This window comes from Indicator indicator, chromosome 14 (genome assembly GCF_027791375.1).
Source record: "Indicator indicator isolate 239-I01 chromosome 14, UM_Iind_1.1, whole genome shotgun sequence".
Lineage (NCBI taxonomy): Eukaryota > Metazoa > Chordata > Aves > Piciformes > Indicatoridae > Indicator > Indicator indicator.
In genome coordinates this window covers 24,940,630-24,958,184 of record NC_072023.1, presented here as the reverse complement: position 1 = coordinate 24,958,184, position 17,555 = coordinate 24,940,630, and the positions used below count along the sequence as shown (strand labels likewise).

General features: G+C 45.6%; 1 protein-coding gene across 2 annotated transcripts in view; it reads right to left on the bottom strand.

Annotated features, from left to right (window-relative positions):
• Positions 1-17,555, bottom strand: part of ERC1 (ELKS/RAB6-interacting/CAST family member 1) — a 351,929-nt gene that overhangs the window by 282,111 nt on the left and 52,263 nt on the right. For both annotated transcript variants that reach the window (XM_054386713.1, XM_054386714.1), the window contains exon 2: positions 895-1,311. In XM_054386713.1, coding sequence (XP_054242688.1) covers positions 895-1,311 — 417 coding nt within the window. The remainder of the gene's footprint in view (positions 1-894; positions 1,312-17,555) is intronic.

Here is a 17,555-nt window from a genome sequence, read left to right as displayed (position 1 = left end):
AAAGCAGGTCGTTAGATTCACACACACATATTACACACCTACGGAGAAGTGTACACCTATGGATAAGTGCACCCATTCCATCTCCAGGTGTCTGTAAAATAATCTTTGCAGAGCCATTTCCCCTCAGTGAAGACAGGCATACACACAGCCCCATGTATGCCCACAGCACATGCTGAACTGCTCCCCTTTCAGAAGTTAACACTGGAATGCTTTAGGAGGATGGTTTGACCACAGGAATATTTTTAACAAGATTAAGACATTTAATGACTCTAAGTTACAAACCAACTCTTTTCTTTATTTCTCTGAAATACTTCTATGTAGCTTTTATCCTATTATGATTAGTTTAGGATGATAACTATAGAATGCCTGACACCCTGATCCTCTAGGGTACAACACAGGTGTAACAATGGTTGGGGTTTTTCTGTTTTCAGAGGGATGGGGGGAAGGGGTTACCAGCAGTGTCCCTTTAAGGAATCTTTTTTCTGGCTGTGCATCCAGGGCAGCTAATAGTTTTATCAAATACCCTTCACAGCAAGATGACTGTTTCCATGGAAACCGTCGAGCAATCACCCATTACTCCTGCAAAGATTTCTCTCAGCTCTCTCCTAAGTACAGGTAGCTTTTTTCAAACTAAAATAGAATAGAACAAGAAATTTTACAGTCTCTGTGACAATTCACCTCCAGAGCTTCATATGGAGAATATGGAGAAAGTGGGGCCTAAAAGCACACAACCCCAGAAAGCACAAGCAAGGAAGACATAAGGAAGTTTCAGAAATTCAGAAATTCAAGTCTGCTTATGGGAAAGATGGACAATTATTCTTTCACAGCTGTGAAACGCAGAGGAAGCAGAGAAATGCTTAAAATTGGAGATGAACCCAGAGCTTGGTCACTTACCTCTTTCAGCATGTTGTTTTCTTTTTCCTTCTGTTCCAGAAGGCTCTCCAAGTGGTGCACGTGCATTTCGGCCTCAGCCAACCGTCTTGTTCGCTCATGATCTTCCTCGGTGGCTTTTGCTGACAGCCCTTTGCTCTGCAGCATCTCCAGCAGCTTTTTGATGGACTCATCACGTGCATTTAAGGTCTGTTTCTGCGTCTCAATACGCAGTTCCATCTCTTCTAAGGTTTTACGTAGCAGGAATAGTTCCTTGGCCTGGCGCTCGTGCTCAGCGTGAAGCCGTTGGAAGTTTTCCTCCGTCAGCTCTGCTACAAAGGGCTCACTGGTTCTAGTGCTGCTGTCCTGCTGGAACAGCTGGTTCAGGTCCCTCTGGATCCGAAGCTCATCTTGGAGAGCCTGGATAGTCATCTGCATATGCTGAAAGAATAAACAAAAAAATCAGAGGATTCCCTCCACTGGAGAAATAACAGTATGAGCCATGTCAGTCACTTGGAAACGGCAGGCAGACAAATTGTTTTCTGAAAGCAGAACTAAGGCGAAACTGGGGTAGGCTACAGAAATTTCAAGCCCCTCTTTATATGCCTGGTAGAGGCTGCTTAACACTGGGAACCTCTCACTTGGCTGCATCTCCTACTTCCAGAAACTCAAGTGACTGTTTGGAATGGGAAAATGCCAGTAGGGTAAGCAGAGAGTGTAACACAATTTTTCCCAGTTGCTTGTCTACCCCTACAGAATATTTCTACATAAGAAGTCCTAGACTAGAATCAGTGTCTTGACAAAGCAGAGGGACATGTGACTGTTTGAATTTGCATATCATCTAATAAAAGGCAACCAGCCACAAAGGCTCCTGAGATCTTAAGTACCAACGCTACACGTAGCACAGATTTCCCAGTAGCCCTAAAGCAGAAAGTTCACCATGTAACATGAGCTATAGCTCGTTGGAGAGCTGCTGACTGGGGACAAGGGTCACATCATACAATGTGATGCATGAGGATTTTAGTACAGAACAGAAATTGCCACCTTAGAAAGAGGAATGTGAAGTAAATCAAATAATCAACAGTCATTTGTGGTTGTGCAAGACAATAAATCTTTCCTCAATGACTGTGACCACAGGGGGTTACTAGAGTAGAATAACAGAGGAGAGGCACACCTTGCCTACAACAAAGTTCCCACCTCATATTTAGATAATGAATTGTTTTCTCTCTGCAAGACAGAAGTACTAAGGTAATAATGGTGAAGTATTAGCACACTGAACAAAGATGTGATTACCAGGGATGAGAAACACACCAAGTGACACATCTCCAGTAAGAGTCTGAATGTAAACATGCCAGAAGGCCTGATCCCTGGGATCTACCTTTATATTATGAAAATCAGTGCCTAGAATATCGCTGCTTCCACTATGTGCCAAGATTAAAGTACTAGTTTGGTCTCAGGCTGTCTGTAAAACTGTGGGTACCCAAACAGAGCCCATACATAAGCATGTAAGCGTTCAGGGAACCAGCTGCAAGGAGTGTTGGAGCCTGGCACGTGAAGTCGAGGGTGGCAGAGACAATCCATGCATTAGGTGTGAGCAGATCAGTGATCTCCTTAATCTAGTGGCTGAGCTGAAGGATGAAGTAGAAAGACTAAGGACCATAAGGGAATGTGAAAGGGAGTTAGGTATGTGATACCAGGCTCTGCAGACCCCATTGGCAGAGGGAAGTGACCCAAGAAACAGCGGGGATTGGATACAGGTGCCTGTCAGAAGGGGCAAGGTAAACCCCTTCCAGCCCTCCTCACCTCCTCAGGTGCCCTTGCACAACAGATATGGAGCACTAGAGGTTGAGGGTGAGGTGATCCTGGAAGCAAAAGTAACACCATCTGGGGGGTGGACTAAAGCAAATCAGTCCCCCCTCGCATCAGAACTTGTACCCAAAAAAAAGAGAGGAGGGTAATTGTGATTGGTGATTCCCTTCTGAAAGGAGCAGAGGGCCCCAGATGTCTGCTGGACCCTTCCCACAGGGGAGTCTGCTGCCTCCCTGGAGCCCGGGTCAGGGATTTTACCAGAAAGCTGCCCAATGTAGTACAGACCCCTGATTACTATCCCTTGCTAGTTATGCAGGTGGGAAGTGATGAGGTCAATACCAGAAGTCTTAAATCAATCAAAAGGGACTTCAAGGCACTGGGAAAAGTAGTAGAGGGATCGGGGGCACAGGTAATTTTTTCAGCTATACCCTTAGTTGTAGGCATGAATGCTGAAAGGAACAGGAAATCATTCCTGATTAGTAAGTGGCTCAGAGGCTGGTGCCACCAACAAAATTTTGGGTTCTTTGATCTTGGGGAACTCTATATGGCCCCAGGTCTGCTAGCAGCAGATGGGGTACAGCTGTCACAGAGTGGGAGAAAGATCTTGGCACACAAGCTGGCAGGGCTTGTACAAAGGGCTTTAAACTAGGCTTGAAGGGGGAGGGGAGTGAGCACAACATTACTAGAGAGGAACCAAAGGAGGCTGAGGGTGGTAAGCCACAGACAGGGGCAAAACCAGCAGCCCAGCTGAAGTGTATGTACACTAATGCATGCAGCATGGGTAACAAGAGGAGCTGGAAGTCTTGGTACAGGGGGAAAACTATGATGTTGTTGTCATCACAGAAACGTGGTGGGATGACTCTCACAACTGGAGTGCTGTAACCAAGGGCTACAGACTCTTCAGGAGAGACAGGAGAGGGAGAAGGGGTGGAGGAGTGGCCCTGTATATTAGGGAGACTCTGGAAGTCATGGAGGTTGAGACTAAGGATGATCAGGTTGAGTCCCTGTGGGTAAGAACTAGGAGGAAGGCCAACAAGCCTGACATCCTGGTTGGAGTCTGACCACCTAATCAGGAAGAGGAGGTTGATTTATTATTCTTCAAGCAGCTGGAGGCTGTCTCAAGATTGCTTCCCCTTGTTCTTGTGGGCGACTTCAACCTGCCAGACATCTGCTGGGAATTGAACACTGCAGAGAAGAGGCAGTCTAGAAGGTTCCTGGAGTGTATGGAGGATAGCTTCTTATCCCAGCTGGTACGTGAGCCTACCAGAGGTGCAGCCCTGCTCGACTTGCTGTTTACAAATAGAGAAGGGCTGGTGGGAGATGTGGTGGTGGGAGGCTGCCTGGGGTCCAGTGACCATGCGATAATTGAGTTTTCAATATATGGTGAAACCAGGAGGGGCAGCACCAAAACCTCCACCCTGGACTTCCGAAGGGCAGACTTTGACTTATTCAAGGAACTAACTCGGAAAGTTCCTTGGGAAACAGCCCTTAAAAACAAAGGGGTCCAGGAGGGCTGCACCTACTTCAAGAAAGAACTCCTGAAGGCACAGGAACAGGCTGTGCCCATGTGCCCAAAGAAGAGCTGACGAGGGAGACAGCCTGGATGGGCAAGGAGCTTCTGAAGGGATTAAGGGAAAAAAAGAGGGGGTATCACCTTTGGAAAAAAGGGGAGGGATCCCAGGATGAGTTTAAGGACATTGCTAAGTCTTGTAGGAAAAACATTAGAGAGGCAAAAGTCCATTTAGAACTTAGACTGGTCACAGCCGTAAAGGAGAATAAAAAATATTTCTACAAATATATTAATGGCAAAAGAAGAGGCAAGGACAACCTCCACTCCTTATTGGATGTGGAGGGGAATATAGTAACAAAAGATGAGGATAAGGCAGAAGTACTTAACACCTTCTTTGCCTCAGTCTTCAATAGTGGGACAGGCTGTCTGCAGGACAACTGGCCTTCTGAACTGGCAGATGGAGTCAGGGACCAGTATAGTCCCCCTGTAATCCAGGAGGAAGCAGTAAGGAACCTGCTGACCCACCTGTATCCTCACAAGTCCATGGGACCTGATGGGATCCATCCTAGGGTGCTGAGAGAGCTGGCAGAGGAGCTGGCCAAGCCACTCTCCATCATTTATCAGCAGTCCTGGCTAACAGGTGAGGTCCCTGATGACTGGAAGCTGGCCAATGTGATGCCCATCCACAAAAAGGGCCTGAAGGAAGAACCAGGAAATTCCAGACCTGTCAGCCTGACCTCGGTGCCAGGCAAGGCTATGGAACAGGTCATCCTGAGTGCAATCACACAGAACCTACAGGATGGTCAGGGGATCAGGCCCAGCCAGCATGGATTCAGGAGGGGCAGGTCCTGCCTGACCAACCTGATCTACTTTTATGATCGGGTTACTGCCTGGTGAATGCAGGGCAGGCTGTGGATGTAGTCTGCCTGGACTTCAGCAAAGCCTTTGACACTGTCTGCCACAACAAGCTCCTGGCAAAGCTGGCAGCTCGTGGTTTGGACAGATTCACTCTGAAATGGGTCAAGAACTGGCTGGAGGGCCAGGCCCAGAGAGTGGTGGTGAATGGTGAATGGTGCCACATCCAGTTGGCAGCCAGTCACTAGTGGTGTCCCCCAGGGATCAGTGCTGGGCCCCATCTGTCTGAATAAACTCTGTACCTCTCTGGAAGGTGCCCAGAGAAGGGCAACGAAGCTGGGGAGGGGTCTGGAGCACAGCCCTGTGAGGAGAGGCTGAGGGAGCTGGGGGTGTTTAGCCTGGAGAAGAGGAGGCTCAGGGCAGACCTCATTGCTGTCTACAACTACCTGAAGGGAGTTTGTAGCCAGGAGGGGTTGGGCTCTTCTCCCAGGCAACCAGCAGCAGAACAAGAGGACACAGTCTCAAGCTGTGCCACGGGAGGTTTAGGCTGGATGGTAGGAAGAAATCCTTCACAGAGAGATTGTCCATTGGGATGGGCTGCTCAGGGAGGTGGTAGAGTCACCGTCTCTGGAAGTGTTTCAAAACAGACTGGATGAGGCCCTTAGTGTCATGGTTTAGTTGATTAGATGGTGTGGATTAGATGATCTTGAAGTCTTTTCCAACCTGGTTAATTCTGTGATTCTGTGAAATACTGAAAGGGTGGGTGTCAGGACGATGGGGCCAGTCTTTTTTCAGTGGTGCCAGTGACAGGACAAGAGGTCATGGGCACAAACTTGAACATAGGAAGTTTCATCTAAACATGAGGAGGAACTTCTTCATGTTGTGAGTGGTAGAGCACTGGAACAGGCTGCCCAGGAGGTGGTGGAGTCTCCACCTCTGGAGTAATTTAAAACCCACCTGGATGCCATCCTGTGCAGCCATTTGGATTGGATGATCTCCAGAGGTCCTTTTCAACCCCTATCAGTCTGTGATTCTGTGACACACTGTTTAAGGTCTATAATGTAAAGAGGCTGTCAAATTATTACATTTGACAGAAATCCAAGTGCTTCAGTTCACTCCAATATTTGTGAAAAGAGGAGATGTAGGAAGATTTGGGTGTAAGTATTACTTTAAGAATAAACTGATCACAATATTACATAAAATTCTTTGAGGATGCTCAAAAGCTGTCTGGAAATGGTCCTGGCCAACTGGGCCTAGGTGCCCCTGCTTGAGCACATTGGACCAGCTGACTTCCAGAGGTCTCTTCCAGCCTCAGCCATCCTGTGAGTCTATGAAAAGACAATCCACAGAAGCTAGCATTTGCAGCACAGCTCCTTAGAGCAAGCACTCCCCCTCCTGCATTCTGACCTAAGACAGGCTTTTCAAACCCAAACGTCCTGCTTCACAAGCAGCTCACCACCTAAGCCCACACTGCAACTAAGAGGAAGAGTCAAGCAGCACTCTCTGCTTCCTTATGGGGCTGGTACTGACAGCTGGATCAAAACTTCAACTGCTGAAAACCAGCCCCATCAAAACAATAAAGAAAAAGCTCTTGCAGCCAGATCTCTGTTCCAGTTTATGGTGTGACTAGACCAATGCTGCAAAGCAGGGCTGGGAATGTGCAGTCAGGGACCTGGTGGAGAAGAAAATGGAACCATCCTTTATGGTATCAGTATAAACTGAAATCAGTTTAAATGTGTATTTTCACAACTGATTTAAGATGCTGAAAGTGTCTTTTCTTCTGTTGCAGTAACACAATGCTTGGAAGCTCCTAATCCACTTAATCTAAAACTACACTTCAGGCTACAGCATCTGTGTAATAACATAGTACATTTAGTAAGGGGATAATGAATTTCTGGGTCCTGAAGGTACAGCATTTGTGTCAGCATTCAGCAGTATAAGAGAATAAAAGAAATATCTCAAGGGAATCAACATGGATTTCCAAAAAGCTTCTAGAAATAACTTAAAAGATTTTCATTTATTGTCATTTCTCCAAACCACAAAGTAAGAATGTCAGACAACCTCCAAGCCTTCAAACTGAGGCACTAGAACAAATCTGCAAGCAGATAACCCAAACTACTACAGCTGTTCAATTAATGTACATTGATCAAGCTTTAAGTGCAAACTTACTGCACTCATTAAAAGGTTTGCCTCATCAATAAAGCCAGGAGGACTACAAAAGCAGTAGCAAGAGAATATCCTTAAATTAAACTTAACTTATAGCCTCACTAGATATGACCTTACAATTCCACACAAGTTGATTCCATTTGTATTTGAGAAGCTCTACTTATCCACAGCCCAGCTGGGTGTTGTTCCTCCAGCTAACAAATCAATTCCCATATGCTTCCACCTGCCTCTCCACATACTGCCACTTCAGCATTTCCTTTCTCCCAGGCAAGAAAAAAGCTGCTTCTGATCAGACACATCATCTACTAAATGAATTACTTCCTACACTCAGTGTTGTCTCAGAATCAAACTTCAGTTATTTATAAACATCAATGGACTAAATCACCACAACCAAACTCCTGCTTTTTTATGATTTCAGCTGCTGTGAAATCTTATTTAAGGGTACATGGGCAAAAACCATGTCTCAGACCCACAGAAACGAACTCTAACCAAAGTTGGAAAAGCCTCCATGTAGCTTTTGGGTCAAAGAACCAAAATCTATTATACAATTCAGAAACATGATGTGAAGGAAAAAAAAAAACCAACCAAAATACCAGTGACAAACAGTGTTTATTGGTGTCACAGAAGCACAGAATGTCAGAGGCTGGAAGGGACCTTGAAAACTAATCTAGTCCAACCCCCCTGCCACAGCAGATCACACAGGAATGCATCCAGGTGGGTTTTGAATATCTCCAGAGAGGGAGACTCCACAACCCCCCTGGGCAGCCTGTTTCAGTGTTCCGTCATCCTCACAGGGAAAAAATTCTTCCTCCTGTTTCCATGGAACTTCCTACGCCTCAGCTTCCACCATTGCCCCTTGTGCTGGCATTGGGCATCACCCAGCAGAGCCTGGCTCCAGCCTCTGGGTGCTCACCCTGCACATCTTTATCAACAGGAATGAGGTCAGCCCTTAGTCTCCTCCTCTCCAAGCTACAGAGCCCTCAGTTCCCTCAGGCTCTCCTCATAAGGAAGATGTTCCACTCATTTAATTATCTTTGTGGCTCTGTGCTGGACTCTCTCTAGTAGCTTCCTGTCCCTCTTGAACTGAGGAGCCCAGAACTGGACACAATATTCCACCAGTTCTGTCAAGGAAGGACAAAAGAGTTTGGAACACCTGACATGAAGGTGCAGCTGCCTTAAATTCAGTTTCCCAGGAAAAATGAAGAGGTGGCGCAAGAGAAAGGCACTAAGCTTATGAATCACTGCAACTGTTCCCTCAACTGCTCAGCTGAGAACAAAATTCATTATGGAAAATACTCCATAGAAATTGATTCTATGCTTTTGACACCCACTTGTTTCCAACACGCAAGATGTGTGCAAAATGACTTCTTTTCTCTACTTTCCACAATATATAAATGTTGGTGTTTTTTTAATTAATATACCAGTATCCTTTATTAGCTGGCATCATAAACTCTTTTTCAGTTAACGTAGTTCATATTCTGCCATTTCAAAGAAAACATCCTTTTCCTTCTCAAGGACCAGGCAAGTCTTACTAGATTCTCATCCATTTCTTCAGCTTCAAATTAGTGCCTATCCTGGAAAGGCAAAACATTTTCCAAGTTCATGTGATATTAGCCACTAATATTCAATCTTATTTCACAGGCTCACAGGATGTTAGGAGTTGGAAGGATCCTCTGGAGATCTTCCAGTGCAACCCCCCTTGCCAGAGCAGGACCATAGAATCCAGCACAGGTCACACAGGAACACATCCAGACAGGGATGGAAAGGCTCCAGAGAAGGAGACTCCACAACCTCTCTGGGCAGCCTCTTCCAGTGTTCTGGGAACCTTACAGTGAAGAAGTTTTTCCTCATGTTGAGATGAAACTTCCTGTGCTGCAGTTTCCATCCATTCCCCCTTGTCCTATCCCAGGGCACAAGTGAGCAGAGGCTGTCCCTGTCCCTTCCTTCCTGACCCCCAGCCCTCAGCTATTGATAGACATTGATCAGATCCCCTCTCAGTCTTCTCCTCTCCAGACTAAACAGCCCCAGGGCTCTCAGCCTCTCCTCCCCAGGCAGTGCTCCAGGCCCTTCAGCATCCTTGTAGCCCTCCCCTGGATTCTCTCCACCAGATCCCTGTCCCTCTTGAACTGGGGAGCCCAGAACTGGATGCAATATTCCAGGTGAGGTCTCACTAGGGCAGAGTAGAGTGGGAGGAGAACCTTCCTTGATTTGCTGGACACACTCCTCTGAATGCACCCCAGGATCCCATTGGCCTTCTTGGATCTGACTAGAGGCTTCCATCAAACTTGTAAATTACATTTAAATTGTCTTACCTAGAAATAAAGAGGTAAAGGTGCTTTTAATGCCACTGAGCTTGGCTACATCATACTCTGACAAATAAGCACCAATCATGCTGTTCTTCAATAGTTTACTATAGGTAACATAAAGCCAAAGCAATGACATTGAACATGTACAGTGCTGTAAGCTTATCACTCTTATTACAGGTCCTGAGGATTCTTTGGGTTCTCTTTTTTTCAACTAATGAAAATTGGTCCTTAAGCCTCACTACAAAATTATAACTACACCTGCACATCACAAATCCATTTTTGTGAGTGCAGTTCTCTAGTAAGCCTCTTGCTGGTTATGCCCACTATATCTTTCTCTTGACAGAGCTAGGCCCCTTCAGGCCCACCTCAAACATAAATCCTAAAAGGTCAAAGAGCAAACATAACTTATCAGGTGTTCCCCTGCCTCTATTACTTCCACAGGGCCACTTAAAAGTTTGGACTGGATGTCAAGAGGGAGGGGACAGGTTCTGCTCACTTGCACCCTGTGATAGGACAAGGGGCAATGGATATAAACTTCAGCACAGGAGGTTCCACCTCAGCATGAAGAGGAACTTCTTGACTGTGAGGGTCCCAGAGCACTGGAAGAGGCTGCCCAGAGAGGTTGTGGAGTCTCCTTCTCTGGAGCCTTTCCATCCCTGGCTGGATGTGTTCCTGTGTGACCTGTGCTGGATTCTATGGTCCTGCCCTGGCAGGGGGGTTGGACCCGATGATCTCCAGAGATCCCTTCCAACCCCTAACATCCTCTGATCCTGTGATCCTATGTTACCTGGACTCTGTGCAGGGACAGTTTGTCTTTCATCCAGCAGGACAAAATTAACAACTTTAAGTAGCAGAACATGATTCAACCTTTGCCTCCACCTACCGTTTCCCCCACCTTGGCAGATTGGTTAGATGGGTTCCCAATCTACAATATGATTTACAGCCAATGACACAGAAGTCCCTTAAACTTTGTTCCCAAATCAGCCCTGTGGTGGCAGTCTCAGGGTAATGCAGCATACGTACTGCTCTACTGGTGAGTTTGGGAACCGTGCTGCAGGCAGCTCTTTTCAGCTCTTCCCGTTGAAGCTTTTCCATTTTGCATGAAATATTTAAAGATTCAGTAAGCCTGACAGACAATACTGAAGGAGAGCACACCTTCTTATGGGTAGAAGACACAAGAACAGAAAGATCTGAACAGCAATGCTTCCAATTAACTTGAGGTTTATCATCTTACTGTTCCAAAGGAAGTAAGGGATATGCATTTGAACAGAGACAGAAAAAGGAAGTTAATTGATACTTTACAGCCAAGAACTGTATTCTAATCCTATGTTTTAGACCAAAAGGAGGTAGTCATTGTCATTAGATAATTTTGCAAGAAAAGATAAAACTGTGGCATGTTTTTTAACGAGAGGATTTCCATACTTGTCTTTACAAGACAGTGTGACCTACCAAGCTGTGGTGTTCAAGATTCCAATATGCATTTGTCCATCTGGTTTTTGTTGCCTGATTTGACCTATTCACACTGCAGATGCTGTCTTTGTAACTATGGTAATCAGATCATAATTTATCCCATACTTTATTCAAAGTCTAAATGCCTACATTAGAACTGCGAGTTCTGCAACAGAGGCGAGGTACCTAGGCACTGAACACTTCTGTAGTCATTTCTCCTTAATCTTCTGGATTTAAATTCTAAGTAGGTTAACCAAGGAAGCTCATTTTTGGAACACCAAGAAAAAATTCAGTCAAAAAAAGGAAGAGCAGAACCTACTCTTTCCCATAAACAAGGGAAAACATAGCATGCAATTATACAACACTGTGTCACAGAAATGAGTCACAACAAGGCAGGAAGAATTGTTACATTCTGCAAAACTCAACCACTTAAAAAAATTCTTTTATACTAGGAGAACATTGAAAACATCCTCACTGGCAAGACAATATAGGGTGATGAAAAGGATGGGAACTAAAACAGAGGTCCTAATGGAGTACTTAGTGGCATGTTAGAAAAGCTTCAGCCTGGGAGAAAAGGTTCAAGCCCTTACTCATCATCTTCATTATCCCAAATGAGGCTCTAGTCAGTAGGCAACAAGCTCTTCTTTGGTGGATCTTTAACAAGATATTCTCACAGAAGGGACTGACAGAGAAGATATTCAAGGTGAGGCTGGACAGGGCTCTGGGCAACCTGATCTAGTTGAGGATGTCCCTGCTGACTGCAGAGGGGGTTGGACTGGATGAGCTTTGGTGGTACCTTCCAACCCAGGCCATTCTATGATTCCATGATTCTAGGTTCTGATTTGTATAAATATGTGACTATTGAGTGACTTTGGAACTTAAACCTACAACTCTCACATTTCAGTGCCTAAAGGGAAGGTCTTTTAATAGCCCCTTAGCATCTTCCAGTGACCACCTCTGCCCAGTCCTGCTTTCTATTTAGCGGTTGCTTTCATCTCTCCTCTAATTTTTAATTGCAAAGTCCACCCCAAAAGCAAGAAATTTTTTCCTAACAGAAGTTCTGTTGAATTCAAATTTTTCTCATAAAAACATGACTGACAAACTTAGACACTGAGAATTTCCCAATGACTTCCACTGTTAAGCAACTCTGCCACTCCATCCTGTACTGAAGGGCAGCTTTATGGCACACACGTATTTGGCAGCTTCCTGCAAATCTGCTCAGTGCTCAAGCTGTTCTTCATGCAGAAAACAGTAAGTGCTTGGAAAGACATAGGACAGGTTTGCATTTTTGTTTATAACATGTCATATGTTTCTGTATTTATTCTTCCCAGATCCAACCCAGGGATAAAGAGAAAAAAAAAAAAGTAAAATGAAAAAGACAGATGTACTGTGTTCATTGACCAAAAATTAGGTTTCTGAAGATGCCAGTTTACAGCTAATCTCTTATTCAGTCAACTATTTTTAAAACTGGGGAAAAGAGATCAAGCTGTCAGCTACAACAGCTCTTGCAGGTGTGAAACAGATGTACTTGTAGCACCTACAAACACTGCCTTACTTCTGTTCTTGAGATCGTCATGACTATGCAGCTCTGGAAAGACACAATCACTATGATGAATTTTATCTCAGAAGAACAATTCAGCAAGGTCTGTGACAGAATTTTAAGGTGCCTTCCTTGCCAGAAAACCTGCATGCAGAATCACAAACTCCTGCGTTACGGCAATTCCGTTCATATTCTTCACAAGGAGAGCGCAGCCTTTCAAACATTTTAAGAGGATGAACCACGCTCGGCTTAGAAGAGATCACATTCCAAATGCTGGATAGGATTTGGTCTCTCTGGGAAATCATTCTCTCCCATTCTCAAAGAGTTAATGTTTCGGCAGTGTTTCAGGGAAGTAGATTCTGCTGAATGCACTGCAGAAGTAAAGACCTGGCTGGCTGAGGGAGTCCCTGCTGACATTCAGCTGCAGCCCACGCAAAAGAAAATGGAAAAAGGCTAATGTCAGGTGTCCAGCAGGGCTGTGATGAAATACAACTTGCCAGCTCCAGAAATGCTACATACATCCCTGTAATATGGGCTTCAAAACCACTATTTAAATGGAAATGAATTAGTGATTTTTACAATGTTTAGCTTAGATACAAAACACAGTTATGATTTTAATAGGATTTAACTTGTGAGATTCAAGGAAATCCAGAGTATATTGAGGACAACCATACATTGTATTATCTCTGAGACAGCAGAAGGGCAAGATGGTAAAAAAGTGCTATAGATAAAGAGCTTAAGTTGTCGGTAATACATTTGTCAGCTGAGCTAGACTCACACAAAATGACTCCTTTGGTTTAAGGGGGCAGTGTGCAGCAGCCTAATTCCTTCTCCTTTGTCTTCACACACACAAAACCCCCCACAAACCACAAGCAAAGCAGTAGGAATGAATATAAACTCCTGAAGTGAGCAGATCAGCAATGTAAGTCTCTCACCTAATAAACCTGTAGCCACAGAAGAGCCCAGACTGCAGTTCAATCCCCTCTAAGGGTACAGGTACCTCCAGAAAAAAGGCTGCAGGTGAAGCAGAAGCAAGGCAGTGCACTGCTTATTCAGTGATGAATGTCCACATGCATCATTTCATCTGTGGCGAACACTTAGCAGCTTATCTTACAAATTCAAAAGGGTAAGCAATGCTGTTTTCAAGGAATAAAGCACCTATAGGGGTACTTTCTACAGAATTGTAGAATCATAAACACATAGAATGCTGGAGGTTGGAAGGGACCTCCAGACATCATCCAGTCCAACCTCCCTGTCAAAGCAGGATCACCCAGGGCAGTCTGCACAGGAATGCATCCAGGTGGGTTTGGAAAGTCTCCAGAGAAGGAGACTCCACAACCTCTCTGGGCAGCCTGCTCCAGGGCTCTGTCACCCTCACCATAAAGCAGTTTCTTCCCTTATTGAGCTGAAACCTTCTCTGTTCCAGTTTGTAACCACTGGTCCTTGTCTTATTACTGTGTACCACTGAAAAGAGTCTGGCCCCCTCCCCTTGACACCCACCCCTCAGCTATTGATAGACATTGATCAGATCCCCTCTCAGCCTTCTCTTCTCCAGGCTAAACAGCCCCAGGGCTCTCAGTTTCTCTTCACAGGGGAGGTGCTCAAGTCCCCTCATCATCCTTGTGGCTCTCTGTTGGACTCTCTCCAGTAGGTCTCTGTCTCTCTTGAACTGGGGAGCCCCAAACCAGACATAGAATTCCAGGTGTGGTCTCACTAGGGCAGAGCAGAGGGGAAGAAAACTCCCTAGACCTGTTTGACACTCTTTTCTTGATGCACCTCAGGATGCATCAAGAATGGGTACTGCACATCAGAATACCTGATGCAGAGTGAAAAGATGACTTATTCTGAAGAAATGTGTGTGCATGCCTGTGTGATACAAATAAACATTCTTATTAAGTATAGGCAAACCCAGTAAACGTTGGAAAAACATCAGTTTAGCTATCAGTTTTTGAACTATGAATGTAGCCCTGGCAGTTCTCTGGCTTCCTAAGGGAATCTGAACTCTTTGACAGACACTAGAAATGGTTTAGTAGGCAAAGGAACTCAAAGGAAAATTACTTCACACACACAGAATCACAGAAAACATCTGCCTGCAAGAGACCTCCAAGCTCATCCAGTCCAACCTTCCACCCAGCACTGCAGGGTCAGCACTCAACCATGTCCCTAAGCACCAGCTCCACACACTGTGCAAACACCTCCAGGGATGGGGACTCCAGCACTGCCCTGGGCAGACCATTCCAATGGCTGAGAACCCTCTCTGGGAAGAAATATTTCCTAGCATCCAGCCTGAACCTCCCCTGCTGCAGCTTGGAACCATTTCCTCTGCTCCTGTCTCTTGCCACCAAGGAGCAGAGGCTGTCCCCTCCTCACTCCAACCTCCCTTCAGGGAACTGTAGAGAGCAATGAGGTCTCCCTTCAGCCTCCTCTTCTCCAGCCTGAACACCCCCAGCTCCCTCAGCCCCTCCTGGTAGCCCAGGGTCTCCAGTCCCTTCTCCAGCCTTGCTCTCCTTCTCTGGACACTCTCCAGCTTCTCAGTGTCCTTCCCAGAGTGAGTGGCCCCAAACTGAACACAGCACTGGAGGTGTGGCCTCAGCAGTGATGAGCAGAGGAAGACCATCACCTCCCTGTCCCTGTTGCCCATCCTGTTTCTAACCCCAGCCAGGATGCCATTTTTTAAGTCCCAGTTGCCATGTGTTTACACTTCCAAAGGTACATCCACATTAGTAGTTTAGTGTGCTTCAAAAGCTTTATCTCATGCAAATCTTCCAAGCATCTACATTTCACATGCTTTGAGTGTCAGCAGACAGCATCCTGGAGCAAAGAATCTGGATTCTTTTAAGCTCCCCTCATTTTTCCCCAGAACAGACATTCTGGGATTCAGGCAAACATTTCGACATCAACAATTCCCATACTAATTTTAACCTCTATTTCCCACGAGGCTGTCCAAATTGGGTTAGCATTACACTACTTAAATATCATGTTTTATTTATGTACAAATATGAACTTTGATTATTTGTTCTTATTCTGCTAAAGAAACAAGAGTGTTTGTGTGTATGCAGTTTCATACATTGGATTAAGATAATTTTTGAAATTTTCTGTCTCCTTGTCTGTCAAGCACAAACTTGTCACAAACTGTGTTTCTGTGACTAAAATAAAATAAAATAATACAAAATAAAATAATATAAAACAATAAAATGAAATAAAATTAAATTACATTTTAAAAAAGCCCACAAATCACAGAATCACAGAAACATTCAGGTTGGAAAAGACCCTCAGGATCACCAAGTCCAACCCAGAAGTCTGCAAGGTTCACTCCTAAACCATAGCCCCAAGCACCACATCAAAACCACCTTTAAACACATCCAGGGTTAGGGACTCCACCACCTCCCTGGGCAGCTCATTCCAATGCCTGACCACTCTTGCTGGGAAAAAAATTCTTCCTACTGTCCAGTCTAACTCTGCCCTGCTGCAGCTTGAGGCTGTTCTCTCTTGTTCTATCACTAATTACCTGTGAGAAGAGACCAGCACCAACCTCTCCACAACCTCCTTTCAGGTAGCTGTAGAGAGCCAGGAGATCTCCCCTCAGCCTCCTCTTTTTCACACTAACCATGCCCAGCTCCTTCAGTCACTGTCCATCAGATTTATTCTCCAGGCCCTTCACAGCTTCCTTGCCCTCCTCTGCCCTGGCTACAGCACCTCCACATCTCTCTTGCATTGAGGTGCCCAAACTGGACACAACACTCCAGGTGTGGCCTCCCCAGAGCTGAGTCCCAGGGGACAATCCCCTCCCTGCTCCTGCTGGACACAGCATTGCTGATCCCAGCCAGGATGCCTTTGGCTTTCTTGGCCACCTGGGCACACTGCTGGCTCCTCTTCAGCTGCTTGTCCATTAGCATCCCCAGGTCCCTTCCTGCCAGCAGCTTTCAGCCACACTGCCCCAAGCCTGTAGTGTTGCTTGGGGTTGTTGTGGCCCAAGTGCAGGTCCTGGCACTTGGCTTTGTTGAAGCTCATCAAAGAAACATCAGAGTGATCTACAGCAGGCCAGCCATGACAGAACTTGTGGAATTCAATTTCACACTATTTTGCATGTGTATACAACACATCCAGTGTCATCCATGGTAGAGGTCACTTCTAAACATTGCATCTGTGGAACAGGTTCTTGGTGCCAAATTCAACTTCTGTGAACCTCATCCCATGGCAGTAGTTAGAAATTATTATGGTACACAAAGCAAAGGAGAATTTTAACATTTACATATGTGTGCCTAGTATTTCCAAATGAATAACATCTATATGGAACATTACTCATTTGGTTGATAGATTAGGGCCTTTTCTGCAAAAACATTGTTATTAGTCACCTCTGGTCAGGGAGTCAGCAAACAGACACTTCCACAAGGTGATGCAAGGCATCAGTCCCAGATAAAACCTGCTGTGAGACACAACCTTTGATCTTGTGTTCAGTACATTCCAAGATATGAGCATACATCAGCATTATGCTTTGAAAAGGAAAAATAGCTAAAGGTTTACAACAAGAGGACTAGAACACAAGCAAACTGTTGATTTCTTTATCTACATCATCTTCCCCTTGCTAAGCACCTACAAACCCAACTCTAGCCCTAACCCCAAATTTCAACTTTCTTCTATACTGGTTGGTTTGGAGAGATGAAGTGTCCTGTACCTGGGCCACAACAACCCCATGCAATGCTACAGGCTTGGGGAAGAATGGCTGGAGAGCTGTGTGGCAGAAAAGGACCTGGGGGTGCTGATTCACAGGAGGATGAACATGAGCCAGCAGTGTGCCCAGGTGGCCAAGAAGGCCAATGTCATCCTGGCCTGAGTTAGCAATAGTGTGTCCAGCAGGAGCAGGGAGGTGATTGTCCTTCTGCACTCAGCACAGGTGAGGCTGCACCTCCTGTGCTGTGCTCAGCTCTGGGCACTGCAGCACAGGAAGGACACCGAGGGGCTGGAGCTGGGACAGAGAAGGGCAGAGAAGGTGAGGGGCTGGAGAACAAGGTCTGAGAGGAGAGGCTGAGGGAGCTGGGGATGGTTACTC